This window comes from Lissotriton helveticus, chromosome 3_1 (genome assembly GCF_964261635.1).
Source record: "Lissotriton helveticus chromosome 3_1, aLisHel1.1, whole genome shotgun sequence".
Taxonomy (NCBI): domain Eukaryota; kingdom Metazoa; phylum Chordata; class Amphibia; order Caudata; family Salamandridae; genus Lissotriton; species Lissotriton helveticus.
This window is the reverse complement of record NC_136061.1, coordinates 988109863-988127723: the sequence shown is the minus strand read 5'-3', so window position 1 is coordinate 988127723 and position 17861 is coordinate 988109863. Positions and strand designations below refer to the sequence as shown.

At 51.0% G+C, this 17861-nt stretch overlaps 1 protein-coding gene across 4 annotated transcripts in view; it reads left to right on the top strand.

Annotated features, from left to right (window-relative positions):
* COL18A1 (collagen type XVIII alpha 1 chain) overlaps positions 1-17861 on the top strand; it is a 439200-nt gene that overhangs the window by 315636 nt on the left and 105703 nt on the right. For all 4 annotated transcript variants that reach the window (XM_078681471.1, XM_078681470.1, XM_078681469.1 and 1 more), the window contains 3 exons: positions 11674-11757; positions 11986-12054; positions 15387-15516. In XM_078681471.1, coding sequence (XP_078537597.1) covers positions 11674-11757; positions 11986-12054; positions 15387-15516 — 283 coding nt within the window. The remainder of the gene's footprint in view (positions 1-11673; positions 11758-11985; positions 12055-15386; positions 15517-17861) is intronic.

Here is a 17861-nt window from a genome sequence, read left to right as displayed (position 1 = left end):
GCCAGGAAGGTCGCAGGAGCCACCCCACTCCACAGAACTTCCCAATGACACAACCCACTACACACGCAACACTCACATGCCAGGAAGGTCGCAGGAGCCACCCCACTCCACAGAACTTCCCAATGACACAACCCACTACACACGCAACACTCACATGCCAGGAAGGTCGCAGGAGCCACCCCACTCCACAGAACTTCCCAATGACACAACCCACTACACACGCAACACTCACATGCCCGGAAGGTCGCAGGAGCCACCCCACTCCACAGATCTTCCCAATGACACAACCCACTACACACGCCACACTGACATACCCAGAAGGTCGCAGGAGCCACCCCACTCTACAGAACTTCCCAATGACACAACCCACTACACACGCCACACTCACATGCCCGGAAGGTCGCAGGAGCCCCCCCACTATACAGTACTTCCAAATGGCACACCCTATAAACTATCCACTCACCCTGATCTTGTTTGGGAACAAAATCTCCCAGTGGAGAACCTTCTCTTGATAAATGTCAACTGCTGTCTGATGTCTGTACACAGCGCTAAGAGGCCAGCCCATTAGCACGCTCTTCGCTGTAAAAATTCCCGGTAACATACCACAACAGTGCCAAAGGCCAACCGGCAGCAATCTTTTTGCAACTGAACAAAACATGCAAATGTTGCCTTAAGTCTGCTACTTGCTCAGCCCAACCCAAGCATATGCCTCAGCACGTCCCTTTACGTACTTTACAATAACCACTGTGCCAAAATCTTCCCACTGCCAAAACTTCAGCATCAGACGCTCACACACACACACTGCAAGCCACTCTTTGCACTCTCCCTCAATCTTATTACAAGCCGTTTATCCCCTGAGTCAGATCCTCAAGTACCACAGTGCTAAATACCACCACCACCCTATCCCACTTGCATTGTGTTGCTTTGAACACACATACATCGGCCCTTAAGCCAAACCAACTCCCCCTGCAGTGGTCTGCATGCCCCTTGGCCTACAACATTAAAACGACCTGAGTGACAGCAGCTAAACTCCTGGTCTAAACAGCACACATGCATTTCACCATCTGCTGGCCCAGACCCCTTTCATCGTCCATCCATTTGTTTAGCGGCATAAGATAGCGCCCGGTATGGCGGCACCAAACATACATCGCACAGTTTCACCAGAAAGACTGCCAACCACCTCTTACAGTCACTGATGACAGTACATGCAAACATAAATGAAACACACATTCAGCACTCATTCAACTTGACCAGAGCTTAATTCGAGACAGTAGTTGTAGGTGGGATCCACCAGCACTTGCTTTTGTGGACAGCACTTATTTTTTCTCATCTGACTTTGACCAAGGGAAAGAAAAATACACAAGTGGGAAAAAAGGAAGAAAAGAAAGACGGAAAAACGTTGGCAAAGAAATAAAGTAGGGACAAAAAAACAACCTAAAAGAATTAGATAAAGGGGCAGGGAGTTTCTGATGGTGGATGAAAGAGGTATGAGGTGAAGTGAAGAATGCACAGCACTGGCAATCAGTGCTATCCACGGGCTTCTGAGCAATACTTTGGGCCCGGCACTTATTCAAATCAAGCACTGACCCTGTCTAAGTGTACGTTATACACACCAACTAAACAGGCAGAGACAATCAGACTTGCATAGACACAACCACGCACATAGACCCACCCTCATCCTCTCTCCCAAACCAATGACTCAACACATCACATGCTCTCCCGGATCACAGCTGATGCACACTACCACTGTAACTACAGGCAGCAGGGCCCTCTCTGGCCCTTATACTCCTCTCTCCCATTTCCTCACCCAGGATTTCCAGCTCACCATCCTCAATCAGATCAGGGTTTGCACTGATCCCACAGACTTCAGATGACACCGCCCAGCCCGCAGAGCACCAAGCCATACCCAAGACATGCTGCTGCTCACCTAACACACCAGATCATGGTGCATACTAGCACCAGACATCCATGCAGCCAACACAGTACCAGAGGACGGCTATTGCCCAGAGGCTGCCCTCAGCTCCATTAAAAACCCTCTCACACCATACCTCAGCAAAGGGAACACAGTGATGAATGTCATTCCATTGGCAAAGTCACTCATCAGCAGGTCTTGTAGTACATATTAAAATGCACATTATGACAATGCATTGCCATACAATTAACACAGGAACACAGGTGGAAAGTCCCCACCTACTAACAACATATTCACAAGAGCAGCTCTGGCATAAAAATATCCACCCTCCCCTCCCAAAAAAATGGCAATGCACTTCTAAACAGGTGACACAGTGAAAAGGCTGGGCTGATGGCATTGTGACATAGTTCAACTTCAGCAGCATGTCATGTGCCACCATGCACTGATGCTCCCAGGATGTAAGCCACTGTCACAGTGCCAGCATCACACAAAGAGGTAAGTGCTTGTTCAGCGCCACTGTTATAACGTAAGACACTAACTACAGGGTTCTCCAAACCGGTCCTGGAGGGCTGGTTCCATGCCAGATTTTTAAAATAACTACATGTATCTAAATGGGGATATGCATAAAATCTGGCATGGATCCGGCCCTCCAGGACCGGTTTGGAGAACCCTGAACTACACACTGCTAGCCTGTCTGGGAGCAGGCAGTGGCAGAAAGCTGTTCAGCAGCACTCATCGGAGCCTCCTCCCAGAGCTATGAAATCACAGGGACTACATAATAGCAGCAAAAGTGAGCCTGCCTATGACTCCTGTCGACCAGGATGCGGGTAGCCAATCCAGAAGGGAAAGATGGATCTCCAAAGTTTCTTTTACTCCCTGAGTTGCTTGGTCGAGGGCTTGTGTCCAAGCTCAGTCGAGGTGATTGGAGGTTGAGACTAGATACAATATAGCTGTTGTCACAACTGTAAATTAAAATAAATCAGTATAATGTTTGTTTCGTATGTAATTATTACAAATGCTAATTCTGTCACTCTAACCCTATAATTAATTCCATTTACATTATTAAAATCAAAGTAAATTACTGAATATTGTTTTAAATGTATTTCTTATTCGTTCTTTTCATAAACCAGTATTTACATTAAAATTAAATTATTTTAGTACTCTGACAATCTTATTGATTTATTGTAATATAAATCCCAGCATAACATTAAATGAAACTAGAGTACATTTGTTTATTATGCGTACTGTTGATCCTCTCACCACCAAGTTCGGCTCACTGTCCTGCTCATGATCACTAACCGGTTACACCTACTAGCAACATTGCAAGCAAGAACACAATATAATGGAAGTTCCCTGGACAAGTTCAGCAAGGCATTGACGCAGTGATGTTAGGATTGGCTCGCGAGAGATTGTGCGTGGGAACTGGAAACCTTTTCTGTCTCCTGATCTAGGATTAGGGTTGCCTCATGTATTATAGCCTTATAGCCCGCCGTAGAGGGGTGTACCGGCTATTAAAGAACCTCTCCAGCGTTTAAGGCCCCGAGCCGAAGGCGAAGGCCTTTAACAAGGGAGAGGGACTTTAATAGCGGTATAGCCCATCTACGAAGGGCTATAAGGCTATTAGAACATTCTGTCACTAGAGGACAGAATGTTCTAACAAAAAAATAAAGCCTTTTGGGAGCGTGAGGGGATTGGAATCCCCTCAGGTTCCCTGAAGCCTTTGTTCACAGCCAGAGCTGAGAACAAAGAAACATTGGAATGTTGGAGCTCCAGGCTTATACCAGCCATTAATGGAGCTCCCAACATTCCAATGTTCTAATAAACTTTGAATGCCTCGAGATCAGTTAGGCTTGCACTCGGATCATTCATTCGCAGTAGAGCAGAGTCAGATGAATAAAGGGTGAGGGTCTGGCACTGCTAGACCTGTGGATATGTTTGGGGTGTGTGCCCCAAAGATAAAAGTGGGCACACGATGGGCTTTCAAGAGCTTTCATGGAGCTCCATGTCCAGCTGGACAGCAAGCTGAGAAGGTGCTGAACCTCTGCACTGCCAGGGAGGTAAAGGGATCCCAAATGTGAGTTTGAGGCACTTCTTCTATCATCCAAGACTGCTAAAGGTCACGACGGGTCTGTGTACCAGGAAACATCACTGTGTGTGGCGCGGTCCCATAAAATTGGAAACTGGCAGGCAATTGCTTTGGACTTACCTGCGCTTGCAGGGCGGGTTCTTGTGTAGCCTATTTCCGGCCAGTGATAGGATGGGCTTCTTGACACTGTGGAAATTTGGACTCTGAATTCTTTGACTTCTAACCAGGCAAGTAGACAGTCGCACAGTTTTAAGGGTTTGGTACCGACCCCACCGGAAACGGACACCACCAAAGCCCCATATTCAGGAAGCAGCATGTGGAGGTCGGTGTCACTCTTTAAGTGCTGGAATGGGACACCAACTTGCACTCAACTCACCTTTAGCACTTAGGCAGCACCTCCTTCCAATGACTGCAGGTGCATCATTACAGTTTTAAAAGCCAACCAGCAGGTTGGGACAAGTTTCCCTAATCCAAAGAATTTGTTACTATAGAAGACTTATCTTGTTCCCAGAATGGAATGTAGGGCCTGGTGTCGATGCAGCTGCAGGCATGCTCCCAGGGGTCGCTCTGCTGGGAAACTGTGCATCTTCCCCTTTAAGGAGGCCCTTGGGACAAAGAAGTAAGAGAGAGAAGGTAGTTGTGGGGAGTAGAATGCTAAGGATTTAGTTTCACTTTGGGAAGTAGCCAATTCTCTGTTTAAAATCCAGTGAAATTGAGGCAAAAAGACTTTGAAGGTCACCTGAGGGTAATTTTATTGTCGGGTGCACCAAAGGTAATCACAAGCATTCTCATGATTGCTGTGATCCCAATCCGGGTAATGATTCTGAACATAAAATAAATAAATAATAAACTAAAAAACATCCTGCTATTGGAGTTCACCGGACTTGATTGAAACTGGGTACAGTAGGCGTACCCGCTGAGAGCAGACCCTTCCCTAAATCTATACAAAGGCTGCCGCAAGCTAAGATCTCAGGCGATGGACCAAGGGTTGTTCCCAAAAAGCAGGAATAAGTTGAGGAGTCCAGTTTACGGTCTCTCATCTTCCAGGGCCTACCAAGAGTCTCCTTGCGGAGCACAAGAGTTGTGGTTTATGAAAAGGGGCATTTCAGGCTGGGCCAAAAAGGAAACTTGCAGAATAGTTTCTGAGACAAAGGAAAACAATGGCAGGTGAGGGGCAGCAGGTACCCGAGGGTGGAGACTTTTCTAACAACACTGCTAGTGCGAGATAGTACACCACACACACCAATACCCAACCCCTGCTCAGCCAGCACAGTACTCAAGATAACACCAATAGCAATGCACCACTATTCAGCTTCAGCACCACCATAACTGACCACATGTCTGATTCCATTTCCAATAGCCTTGCCAAAGGCGTCACGCCAATCCTTTACATGCACTTCCGCACCCACGACAAACCAACCTTTGACAACCAGAACACTGAGACATTTGCGAGCTTTGCAGCACTTTACAACAGACATCTCTGGGCCTCCAATAGTAAGTGCCCATACCAAAGGCGAATGTGCACTCTACTTGCATCAGGCACAACATGTTTAAATACATAAGGGAGGGACCTGGCCCAACCTCTTATTCAAATTAACTGTAGCAGACAAAGTGACGTAGACCACTCTATGCTTACGAATTTGGGGTGCACAAATATACTCTGTACATCCCCTCCCCCTTTGAAATACATTGGTACACCACAGAATATCGAATTGAGCAACACAAACAAATACTTAAATACTAACATTGTTATGGCTGGCATAGCAACGACATTAGCGGTCTTTCTAGTCAAGTTTTCCAAAAAAAGAGTAATACTTAAGAAGCATGCATAATACATGCATACAAAGGGCTTTTGGCCATGCATATTCGTCCATTCATCTCTCCGGGTGTCATTCACATTTCATTGCATCTTGTGAGTGTGGTGCATTGGTAGAATGTTGGCAGTAGTCATACTCCTGTTTGTAGCATTCTATACATTGGCCAACAAAACATACTTGCTTTAACACCGATCCAAAACAATCCAACCACTGAAATACTAGCCACTGACAAAACAAACACCCTCTTCCATCTCTCTGCCCGTTGACCACCCTCTAACAGTCTGAGAGACCACCTCCTACACCAATAGCTTTCTAGGTAACCCTTCTCTGACTCTTTTGCACCATTCTCCTTTCCCGCCCATCAATTCCCGCTTATCTGTTTCTTTCACCTTACCCTCCTCATTTAGTGGTCATAGACTACACACCCTGCCACTCTTTTACCCATAATCCATAATCAATGTACACTCATGTACCAACATTGTATAGATGTGTACATTCACGCGCTGCGAAAGAAAGTATCTACAGATTTGTCGTTTACCCTTATCGCTGTAAGCGCATATTCCTTTTTACCTGTCTGTAAAGTACTCTGACATCCCACCATAGAAAATAGGAACTTTAAAATTACCTGATTGCTTCAGGGTGTGAGTCAGGGCATGGTTCTTCAGGGGGTGAGTTGGGGCATGGTGCTTCAGGGAGTGAGTGGGGCATGGTGCTTCAGGGGGTGAGTTGAGTTGGGGCATGGTGCTTCAGGGAGTGAGTGGGGCATGGTGCTTCAGGGGGTGAGTTGAGTTGGGGCATGGTGCTTCAGGGGGTTAGTTAGGTCATGGTGCTTCAGGGGATGAGTGGGGCGTGGTGCTTCAGGGGGTGAGTTGGGGCATGGTGCTTCAGGGAGTAAGTTGGGGCATGGTTCTTCAGGGGGTGAGTTGGGGCATGGTGCTTCAGGGAGTGAATTGGGGCATGGTTCTTCAGGGGGTGAGTTGGGGCATGGTGCTTCAGGGAGTGAATTGGGGCATGGTTCTTCAGGGGGTGAATTGGGGCATGGTTCTTCAGGGGGTGAGTTGGGGCATGGTGCTTCAGGGAGTGAATTGGGGCATGGTTCTTCAGGGGGTGAGTTGGGGCATGGTGCTTCAGGGAGTGAGTGGGGCATGGTGCTTCAGGGGGTGAATTGAGTTGGGGCATGGAGCTACAGGGAGTGAGTTGGGGCATGGTGCTTCAGGGGGTGAGTGGGGCATGGTTCTTCAGGGGGTGAGTTGGGGCATGGTGCTTCAGGGAGTGAGTGGGGCATGGTGCTTCAGGGGGTGAGTTGAGTTGGGGCATGGTGCTTCAGGGAGTGAGTGGGGCATGGTGCTTCAGGGGGTGAGTTGAGTTGGGGCATGGTGCTTCAGGGGGTTAGTTAGGTCATGGTGCTTCAGGGGATGAGTGGGGCGTGGTGCTTCAGGGGGTGAGTTGGGGCATGGTGCTTCAGGGAGTAAGTTGGGGCATGGTTCTTCAGGGGGTGAGTTGGGGCATGGTGCTTCAGGGAGTGAATTGGGGCATGGTTCTTCAGGGGGTGAGTTGGGGCATGGTGCTTCAGGGAGTGAGTGGGGCATGGTGCTTCAGGGGGTGAATTGAGTTGGGGCATGGTGCTACAGGGAGTGAGTTGGGGCATGGTGCTTCAGGGGGTGAGTGGGGCATGGTGCTTCAGGGGATGAGTTGGGGCATGGTGCTTCAGGGGGTGAGTGGGGCATAGTGCTTCAGGGGATGAGTTGGGACATTGTGCTTCAGGGGGTGAGTGGGGCATGGTGCTTCAGGGGGTGAGTGGGGCATGGTGCTTCAGGGGGTGAGTGGGGCATGGTGCTTCAGGGGTGAGTGGGGCATGGTGCTTCAGGGGGTGAGTGGGGCATGGTGCTGCAGGGGGTGAATTGGGACATGGTGCTGCAGGGGGTGAGTTGGGGCATGGTGCTTCAAGGGGTGAGTTAGGGCATGGTGCTACAGGGGGTGAGTTGAGTTGGGGCATGGTGCTTGAGGGGGTGTGTGGGGAATGGTGCTACAGGGGGTGAGTTGAGTTGGGGCATGGTGCTTCAGGGGGTGAGTGGGGCATGGTGCTATAGGGGGGTGAGTTGGGGCATGGTGCGGCAGGGGGTGAGTGGGGTATGGTGCTACAGGGGGTGAGTTGAGTTGGGGCATGGTGCTTCAGGGGGTGAGTTGGGCATGGTGCTTCAGGGGGTGAGTTGGGGCATGGTACTTCAGGGGGTGAGTTGGGGCATGGTGCTTCAAGGGGTGAGTTAAGGCATGGTGCTACAGGGGGTGAGTTGAGGTATGGTGCTTCAGGGGGTGAGTGGGGCATGGTGCTGCAGGAGGTGAGTTCGGGCATGGTGCTACAGGGGTTGAGTTGGGGCATGGTACTTCAGGGGGTGAGTTGGGGCATGGTACTTCAGGGGGTGAGTTGGGGCATGGTACTTCAGGGGGTGAGTTGGGGCATGGTGCTTCAAGGGGTGAGTTAAGGCATGGTGCTACAGGGGGTGAGTTGAGGTATGGTGCTTCAGGGGGTGAGTGGGGCATGGTGCTGCAGGAGGTGAGTTTGGGCATGGTGCTTCAGGGCGTGAGTTAGGGCATGGTGCTTTAGGTGGTGAGTTGGGGTATGGTGCTTCAGGGGGTGAGTTGAGTTGGGGCATGGTACTACAGGGGATGAGTTGGGACATTGTGCTTCAGGGGATGAGTTGGGACATTGTGCTTCAGGGGGTGAGTGGGGCATGGTGCTTCAGGGGTTGAGTTGGGGCCTGGTGCTACAGGGGGTGAGTTGGGGCATGGTGCTTCAGAGGGTGAGTGGGGCATGGTGCTGCAGGGGGTGTGTTGGGGCATGGTGCTTCAGGGGGTGAGTGGGGCATGGTGCTTCAGGGGGTACGTTTGGGCCTGGTGCTACGGGGGGTGAGTTGGGGCAGGGTGCTTCAGGGGGTGAGTGGGGCATGGTGCTGCAGGGGGTGCGTTGGGGCATGGTGCTTCAGGGGTGAGTGGGGCATGGTGCTTCAGGGGGTGAGTTGGGGCATGGTGCTACAGGGGGTGAGTGGGGCATGGTGCTTCAGGGGGTGAGTTGGGGCCTGGTGCTACAGGGGGTGAGTTGGGGCATGGTGCTTCAGGGGGTAAGTTTGGGCCTGGTGCTACAGGGGGTGAGTTGGGGTATGGTTCTTCAGGGGGTGAGTTGGGGCATGGTGCTTCAGGGGGTGAGTGGGGCATGATGCTTCTGGGGATGAGTTGAGTTGGGGCATGGTGCTACAGGGAGTGAGTTGGGGCATGGTGCTTCAGAGGGTGAGTGGGACATGGTGCTTCAGGGGATGAGTTGGGGCATGGTGCTTCAGGGGGTGAGTGGGGCATGGTGCTTCAGGGGGTGAGTTGGGGCCTGGTGCTACAGGGGGTGAGTTGGGGCATGGTGCTTCAGAGGGTGAGTTGGGGCATGGTGCTGCAGGCGGTGAGTGGGGCATGGTGCTTCAGGGGGTGAGTTGGGGCCTAGTGCTACAGTGGGTGAGTTGGGGCATGGTGCTACAGGGGGTGAGTGGGGCATGGTGCTTCAGGGGGTGAGTTGGGGCCTGGTACTACAGGGGGTGAGTTTTGGCATGGTGCTTCAGAGGGTGAGTTGGGGCATGGTGCTACAGGGGGTGACTTGGGGCATGGTGCTTCAGGGGGTGAGTTGAGGCCTGGTGCTACAGGGGGTTAGTTGGGGCATGGTGCTTCAGGGGGTGAGTTGAGGCATGGTGCTGCAGGGGGTGAGTTGGGGCATGGTGCTTCAGGGGGTGAGTTGAGGTATGGTGCTTCAGGGGGTGAGTTGGGGCATGGTGCTGCAGGGGGTGAGTTGGGGCATGGTGCTTCAGGGGGTGAGTTGGGGCATGGTGCTTCAGGGGGTGAGTTGAGGTATGGTGCTTCAGAGGGTGAGTTGGGGCATGGTGCTACAGGGGGTGACTTGGGGCATGGTGCTTCAGGGGGTGAGTTGAGGCCTGGTGCTACAGGGGGTGAGTTGGGGCATGGTGCTTCAAGGGGTGAGTTGAGGCATGGTGCTGCAGGGGGTGAGTTGGGGCATGGTGCTTCAGGGGGTGAGTTGGGGCATGGTGCTTCAGGGGGTGAGTTGAGGTATGGTGCTTCAGGGGGTGAGTTGGGGCATGGTGCTTCAGGGGGTGAGTTGGGGCATGGTGCTTCAGGGGGTGAGTTGAGGCCTGGTGCTACAGGGGGTGAGTTGGAGCATGGTGCTTCAGGGGGTGAGTTGAGGCATGGTTCTTCAGGGGGTGAGTTGGGGCATGGTGCTTCAGAGGGTGAGTTGGGGCATGGTGCTACAGGGGGTGACTTGGGGCATGGTGCTTCAGGGGGTGAGTTGAGGCCTGGTGCTACAGGGGGTGAGTTGAGGCCTGGTGCTACAGGGGGTGAGTTGAGGCCTGGTGCTACAGGGGGTGAGTTGGAGCATGGTGCTTCAGGGGTGAGTTGGGGCATGGTGCTTCAGGGGGTGAGTTGAGGCCTGGTGCTACAGGGGGTGAGTTGGAGCATGGTGCTTCAGGGGGTGAGTTGAGGCATGGTGCTTCAGGGGGTGAGTTGAGGCATGGTGCTTCAGGGGGTGAGTTGAGGCCTGGTGCTACAGGGGGTGAGTTGGAGCATGGTGCTTCAGGGGTGAGTTGGGGCATGGTGCTTCAGGGGGTGAGTTGAGGCCTGGTGCTACAGGGGGTGAGTTGGGGCGTGGTGCTGCAGGGGTGAGTTGGGGCATGGTGCTGCAGGGGGCGAGTTGGGGCATGGTGCTTCAGGGGGTGAATTGAGGTATGGTGCTTCAGGGGGTGAGTTGGGGCATGGTGCTTCACGGGGTGAGTTGGGGCATGGTGCTTCAGATATGAAAGCTATCAAAGTAAGGCGAGAGAGATGTGACAAAGTAGAGAGTGGACCAGATTGGGGAAGAGGGAAAGAAGAATATGAGGGAAGGGCAAGTTGGTCTAGATGGAGCAGTTGAAGGCGATGGATGATAGAGTGGCCAAGACAAGAAGGGTCAAATCAAGGGTAGTTCAGATGGCAAGAACATAAGGGTGGTCAAGATGTACGAAGGTGGCAGACTGAGTTGTCCAGAGATGGAGCAGGATGAAGAGAGATATTGCCATTGAGATGGAAAAAGTGGTGACGGTGGACCAAACTAATCCATACAATGAGGGTGACGGAGGAGCGTAGGGTGGACCAGATGGGAAGCGGGTTGAGACGACATTTAGTTCGATGGGGGGAAGGACACGGAGAGAGGAAAAAGGGAGAGGGGTGATCAAGAAGATGGAAGAGGGGTGAAGAAGCTAGGGTAGTTCAACAAGGCAGGGCATGACTGCTTATTGTGAAACGATTCTGAGAGGAAGAGTGGTTCTAAGAGCCCATGGTCTGGCAGGAGAGTTTTTTCTGCCTTTTGCATTAAAGTGCGTGTTTGTCTTCCGCTTAAGCCAATACATAAACTTAGCCACCCCCTCCCTCTAAAGTGCAAACTGCCATTTTGGCAGCAATGGCATCCTAATTTTGGACACTTCTCCTGAGAAGGGAGTTTGTTGGCTGAGCTCGTCGGTGAGGGGTTTGGGGACAGGCCAGCATCTGGAGACTCTGTTTGCGGAAAGATGTGATCTGGGAAGAGCAATTAATCTGTCCTTTGGGAAGGAGAGGCCAAAGGCGATTCTTCTGATTGAAAACATAATTCGTTTTAAGAATCCCACCAACAGTTTATTGATAAAAGATTACCCAGAAGGGCATTAATTCGTGCCCACTGATGTTGGCCGCCTGCCTCTACCCACTCAGTGGCTTCACTGGGGTCACTGGTTCTTTGGCAGCAGATGGGTGTTGGCATTCCTGGCACTGAGCGTGTGATGTTTCTTTCCTCCCAGGGGGTGATCGCGGAGCTGAGACTGAGGGGGGACCCTCGAGCAGCAGAGCTGCAGTGTGAGGACGAGGAGGATGACACCGATGTGGTGAGTACGAAGCCGTGTTCTGCCAGAAGGATCCCACAGAGACCACATCTGCTGCTGTTTAATTCGCCCACAATCACACAAGCTGCCCTTCATGGCTCACGCACGCCAAGACCAGTGCACAGTCACTATCACTGTGCACGAGCACATCAGGCACAGGGCGCCACTGCCTACACACAGGACACGCGGCCTGCCTGGGCACAGTTTCATCCATTGTTTCTGTTTCCTCAGATTTCGGGAGATTTCGGCAGTGGAGTGGGGGAGCAGCCCAGCGCCGGCAAAAAGATTGTCATTGAAAAGGTAAGTACACTTACCAACCCCACCAAGAGTATGTATCAGGACACCAAAACCGAAATATCTTCTTACAGACATATTCTGTCCTAAATATCACTTGAAAAATATTGTCCTGTTACTAATAGAGCATCTGCACTCAATGGGTCGATATTTTTGTAAACGATATTTAGGACATGAAGTTCCTGTTGGTTGATTATTGTGCTAACCCTCGTGGCATGGGTATTGGCACAACAGGTTAGCAGGCGCTACACTCTCTCATGGCCTGGGTATTGCACTAGTGAATTGTCGGGTGTATTCCCTCATGACCTGGGTATTGCACTAGTGAACTGACAGGGGTGCACTCCCTCATGGCCTGGTATTACACTAGTGAATTGACAAGGGTACACTCACTCACGGCCTGGGTGTTACACTAGTGTATTTACAGAGGTGGGCTCACGCATGGCATCGGTGATACACTAGTGAATTGACAGTAATACACTAGTGAATTGCCAGGGGTCTACTTCCTCATGGCTTGGGTGTTACACTAGTGAATTGATAGAGGTGGGCTCCCTCATGGCCTGGGTATTACACTAGTGAATTGATAGAGGTGCACTCCCGCATGGCCTGGGCATTGCACTAGTGAGTTGACAGAGGTTGGCTCCCTCAGGGCATGGTCATTATATCAGGGGACTGACAAGGGTGCAATCCCTCATGGCCTGGGTATTGCACTAGTGAATTGACAGGGGTGCACTCCCTGATGGTCCCTCATGGTCTGGGTGTTACACTAGTGAATTGACAGACGTGCACTCCCTCATGGTCTGGGTATTACACTAGTGAGTTGACAGAGGTGGGCTCTCTCATGGCATGGGTATTACACTAGTGAATTGACAGGAATGCACTCCCTCATGGACTCTCATGGTCTGGGTATTACACTAGTGAATTGACAGGTGTGGGCTCCCTCATGGCGAGGGCATTAAACTACTGAATTGACAGGTGTGAACTACTTCGTGGCCTGTGTGTTACACTAGTGAATTGACAGAGGTGGGCTCCCTCAAGAAAAGGGCATTACACTAGTGAATTGACAGGGGTGCACTCCCTCATGGTCCCTCCGGGTCTGGGTGTTACACTAGTGAATTGACAGGGGTGCACTCCCTCATGGTCCCTCCGGGTCTGGGTGTTACACTAGTGAATTGACAGGGGTGCACTCCGTCATGGTCTGGGTATTACACTAGTGAGTTGACAGAGGTGGGCTCCCTCAAGAAAAGGGTATTACACTGGTGAATTGACAGGGGTGTACTCCCACATGGTCCCTTGGGGTCTGGGTGTTACACTAGTGAATTGACAGGGGTGCACTCCCTCATGGTCCCTCGGGGTCTGGGTGTTACACTAGTGAATTAACAGGGGTGCACTCCGTCATGGTCTGGGTATTACACTAGTGAGTTGACAGAGGTGGGCTCCCTCAAGAAAAGGGTATTACACTAGTGAATTGACAGGGGTGCACTCCCTCATGGTCCCTTGGGGTCTGGGTGTTACACTAGTGAATTGACAGGGGTGCACTCCCTCATGGTCCCTCGGGGTCTGGGTGTTACACTAGTGAATTAACAGGGGTGCACTCCGTCATGGTCTGGGTATTACACTAGTGAGTTGACAGAGGTGGGCTCCCTCAAGAAAAGGGTATTACACTAGTGAATTGACAGGGGTGCACTCCCACATGGTCCCTCGGGGTCTGGGTGTTACACTAGTGAATTGACAGGGGTGCACTCCCTCATGGTCCCTCGGGGTCTGGGTGTTACACTAGTGAATTGACAGGGGTGCACTCCGTCATGGTCTGGGTATTACACTAGTGAGTTGACAGAGGTGGGCTCCCTCAAGAAAAGGGTATTACACTGGTGAATTAACAGGGGTGCACTCCCTCATGGTCCCTTGGGGTCTGGGTGTTACACTAGTGAATTGACAGGGGTGCACTCCGTCATGGTCTGGGTATTACACTAGTGAGTTGACAGAGGTGGGCTCTCTCATGGCATGGGTATTACACTAGTGAATCGACAGGGATGGGCTCCCTCATGGTCGGGGTATTATATCAGCAGACTGACAAGGGTGCAGCCCCTTATGAGATGGGTATGATACAGCTGATTGGCATGGACTGCACTCTCATGGCATAGGCATTACACAGTCAGATTGGCAGAGAATGCACCTAGACATGGCGCTGGTTTAACACTCTGAGTATAGATTTGGGGCATGGATAATACCCACGATGGGTGGCTACAAGGCACACTCACATGGCATGACATTACACTCCTGTGGATTCTATCAGAGGCCGAAAGATGCACGGCCCTCTTCTCGTTTCTAGCCCATGGTTATAAAAAGTGTTTTTCCAGCATTAATCAAATACCAAACAACAATTGTCCATATTAACGGCCCTCTTGAAGCCCAAAACAATTGCCCATCCTGGCCCCACTTGATTGACCCTGACTCCCACGTTTAGCATGGTGCAGGCTCATACAAGACATTAATATGACCCTATAGTCCCGAGGACAGGGCACACTCCCTAATTGCACACCCTGAGAATCGGCAAGTGGCTGGCGGGTATGACACCCTGGGGACTGGAAGGGCCCCCCTTACACATGGGGCATGCGTGCATTATACAATAGCGATTGGTCAGGGGCATCCTTTTACATGGCATCTGCCTTACTCCTTGCGGTTGGCAGGGGGCACACACTCCCATGGTATTAATGTTACCTTCAGGATTAGGGGGTAGGCTGTCTCACAGGCCGTAGATTTGGCCCCCTGAGGATGAGAGGCTCACCCTCTCACAGGACCTAGAGCGTCAAACCTGAGGGTGGGTAGAGGAGGCACCCCCTCTGGATACAACTCCCTTAGCCATGGCAGGGGCACAGTCACATAGTATGAATTTTAGATCACGACCTTATGGCACTGATTGTTCACTACGGTGCTTGGCAGGGGGGTGCACCCAAACATGTGGGCATTGGTAGGGGGTACACCTTTCCATGACAGGGGAGCCCCCGTGTATTCTCTCACACCTGAGAAGTGAAGTCCCAATGTCCTCACTCGCACCTGGGCAGTGGAGTCTCAGTGTCCTCATTCACCTGAGGAGTGAAGTCCCAGTGTCCTCACTCACACCTGAGGAGTGAAGTCCCAGTGTCCCCACTCACCTGAGGAGTGAAGTCCCAGTGTCCCCACTCACCTGAGGAGTGAAGTCTCAGTGTCTCACCCCCACCTCTGAAGGCTTTTTCCACTTCGAACGCCGAGGAGGTTTGTGGGTCGGTGACTACTGGCTCGGGTAAGGGTGAGTTCTGTGACTGACAGGGCGTCGCTTTTCTTACTCCCGTGTGTCGTAGGTCACCGCCGCTCCCGCCAAACTCCCGGAGCAGCAGCCCGTGACCTCCCCGCCCATCGCCGTGAGGCCCCTGCAGCCGGCCGAGAAGGGACCCGAAACGGAAAAGGAGCCCCCGCTGGTGCTGCCCCCAGGTAAGGAGCTCATGGGGGGTGTGGAGGGGGCGGGCCCTGGGATGATCATGAAGCTATGGCTGGCCGTGTGCGGTCTGTGACGGAAGGGACATACTCCATGGACTCGCTGCTGTGGTATCCTGCACTGACTGCCCTTGTGGCTCACAACACAGAGTTAAACGTGACTTTATGTGTGTGTGGTGTGGCGGTGCCCGTTGAGTGTGTGTGATGTAACAACCAGCATTGTCTCTGTCTGTGTTTCTGTGTGAGCTTGGCATTCTTGATTGTGGTTTGTGTGTCCGCCTGTATCGACGGTTTGTGTTATGATTATGATAGTCATTGCAGGCTGTATGTGATGTGACTTTCTTTAGGAACTACATGTGTGCTTTGAAATTTACTGTTTGTTGGCTGTTCCTGGCGTGAACGTCTGGATAGGCTGTGATATGTGTGTATAAACTGCAGTGCAAACCTATTTTTAGCCATAAATATATATTTATAGCTGAAAATGGCTCAATCTAAGCCTGTCAAGTAGTCACTTAAGGATAAGCAGCACTCAAAAATGCATTTATATCTCAAAGTTATATGGCTGAACCTCATACAATTAAGCAACAGTTAAACCCCACACGAGGGATAGTGAGTGGGCAGATCAAGTCCTTGAGAACTTGTGAATGTAGCACATTTGAGAGTATGTGGGCATTCACAAACTCCTCTCCGACACTTTCCACTCTGGAATTAGTCAGAGATTTCCTTGTGTAAAGCACTGGATTAAAGCCACCCAAAAACGTCATGGGGTTTACAGTAGGGTATTTTCTCTATGCGAATTTTTTTTTCGCTCTGTAGATTGAAAGAACTAGAAAACACAAGCCCAATTGTTCAGCGGGGCTGGCTTTACCCGGTACAGTTTTCTACTCTGTGCACAATTCTGCATTAGGGAAATTAAAACAACCAAAAATGTCACATGACATTGCCAGTAGCACACCTGAAAACCCGCAAATGGCACAGCTTTCCAGCCACACTGACTGCTGCCAATGTCTGTGAGTCCAACAATTAATTTATCTGCACCCGTTTTTATGAGTATTTCTACTGGTGCAAATGTGGTTCTTTTTATGTGAATCAGACAATGCTTTCTTTGTAAAAGAAAACAAAATAGGTGCAGGGGCCCCGGTGCTTTTCTAAGGAACCCACCACTGATGCTGCCGAACAGCATTGATTGCCAAGTCTTTATTCCACTTCATGCCTATTTATACCACCAACTACTCTTCCTGTCTCTTTATCCCACTTTTGCGGGTTATTTTACAGCCTTGTGTAACGGTCTTCCTTTTCCTACTTCTTTCTCTCCTGGCTGCAAACAGATTGTCTCAAGTAAGTACATTCTTCCTTCTCTGTCCTGCTCTGGGTCAAAGCCTCATTAAGAAGAATAGATCCTGGGTCCTCAAATGAGGGCAAGTTCCCACCAACTTCAACTTTTGGCACAAATGAATGTCTGTAATCGGGTCAAGCATATAGTGTAAGTGTGTGTGATAATGTGCAGGCAGCCTGCGTGGTATGAAAGTCCCTCCAAACAGTGTGTCTTGTCACCATCTGTACAAACCTCTATCATGATGCGGATCTCTAAGCAATGAATGATCTATATGTTATGTTACGTTTTTCACATTTGTGTAACACGTTCTACAATTATCAAAGCTCCAAAGCCCTTTCCTAATCTGAGCGCCCTTTTTGTCCTGATTTGGGATTGCCATCGACCAGCTGCGCGTGGATGATTGTTGTGCAGTATCAACAGAGATGTGTCAGTTGTCTGGTCTACTAGGGTGAAAGTAAAATGACGTTGAGCCTCCTAAAGATTTTTGTAGTGCGCTTTCTGTATCAGGGCCGGACTGGCTACCGGGCGTTTTGGCATGCTGCCGAGCTGGGGGCTGATTTAGTTGATGGGGACCTGCGTGTGCTGAACGAAATTCGTTTTGCTTTGTTTATTTCGTAGCACACGCAGGTCTCCATCAACTAAATTAGCCCCCACCGCAGTGACATCAGCCCCCAGCTCGGCAGCATGCCGAAACGCCCGGTAGCCAATCCAGCCCTGTTCTGTATGTATGGATGGGTGTGCCGAAGCACTGTGCCTCTCCTCTTTGATCTGGATGGTCAGTTGTCCTTAGCCGAAGTGAGGGAGGAGCCACTATATCACAAGTGATGTATTGCGTGCCAATAATACCACATCCCTGTATACAACCTCCGCTAAATTATAACGTAAGCAGACACTTACCATTCTGAAGTCTGCTTATGCTTACCTCCCACGGTAAATGAGGGCGGAGTTAAGGATAGGAAACATATACGCGCTATACAATGTAGTGGTAAGTCGCTGTGGAGGATGC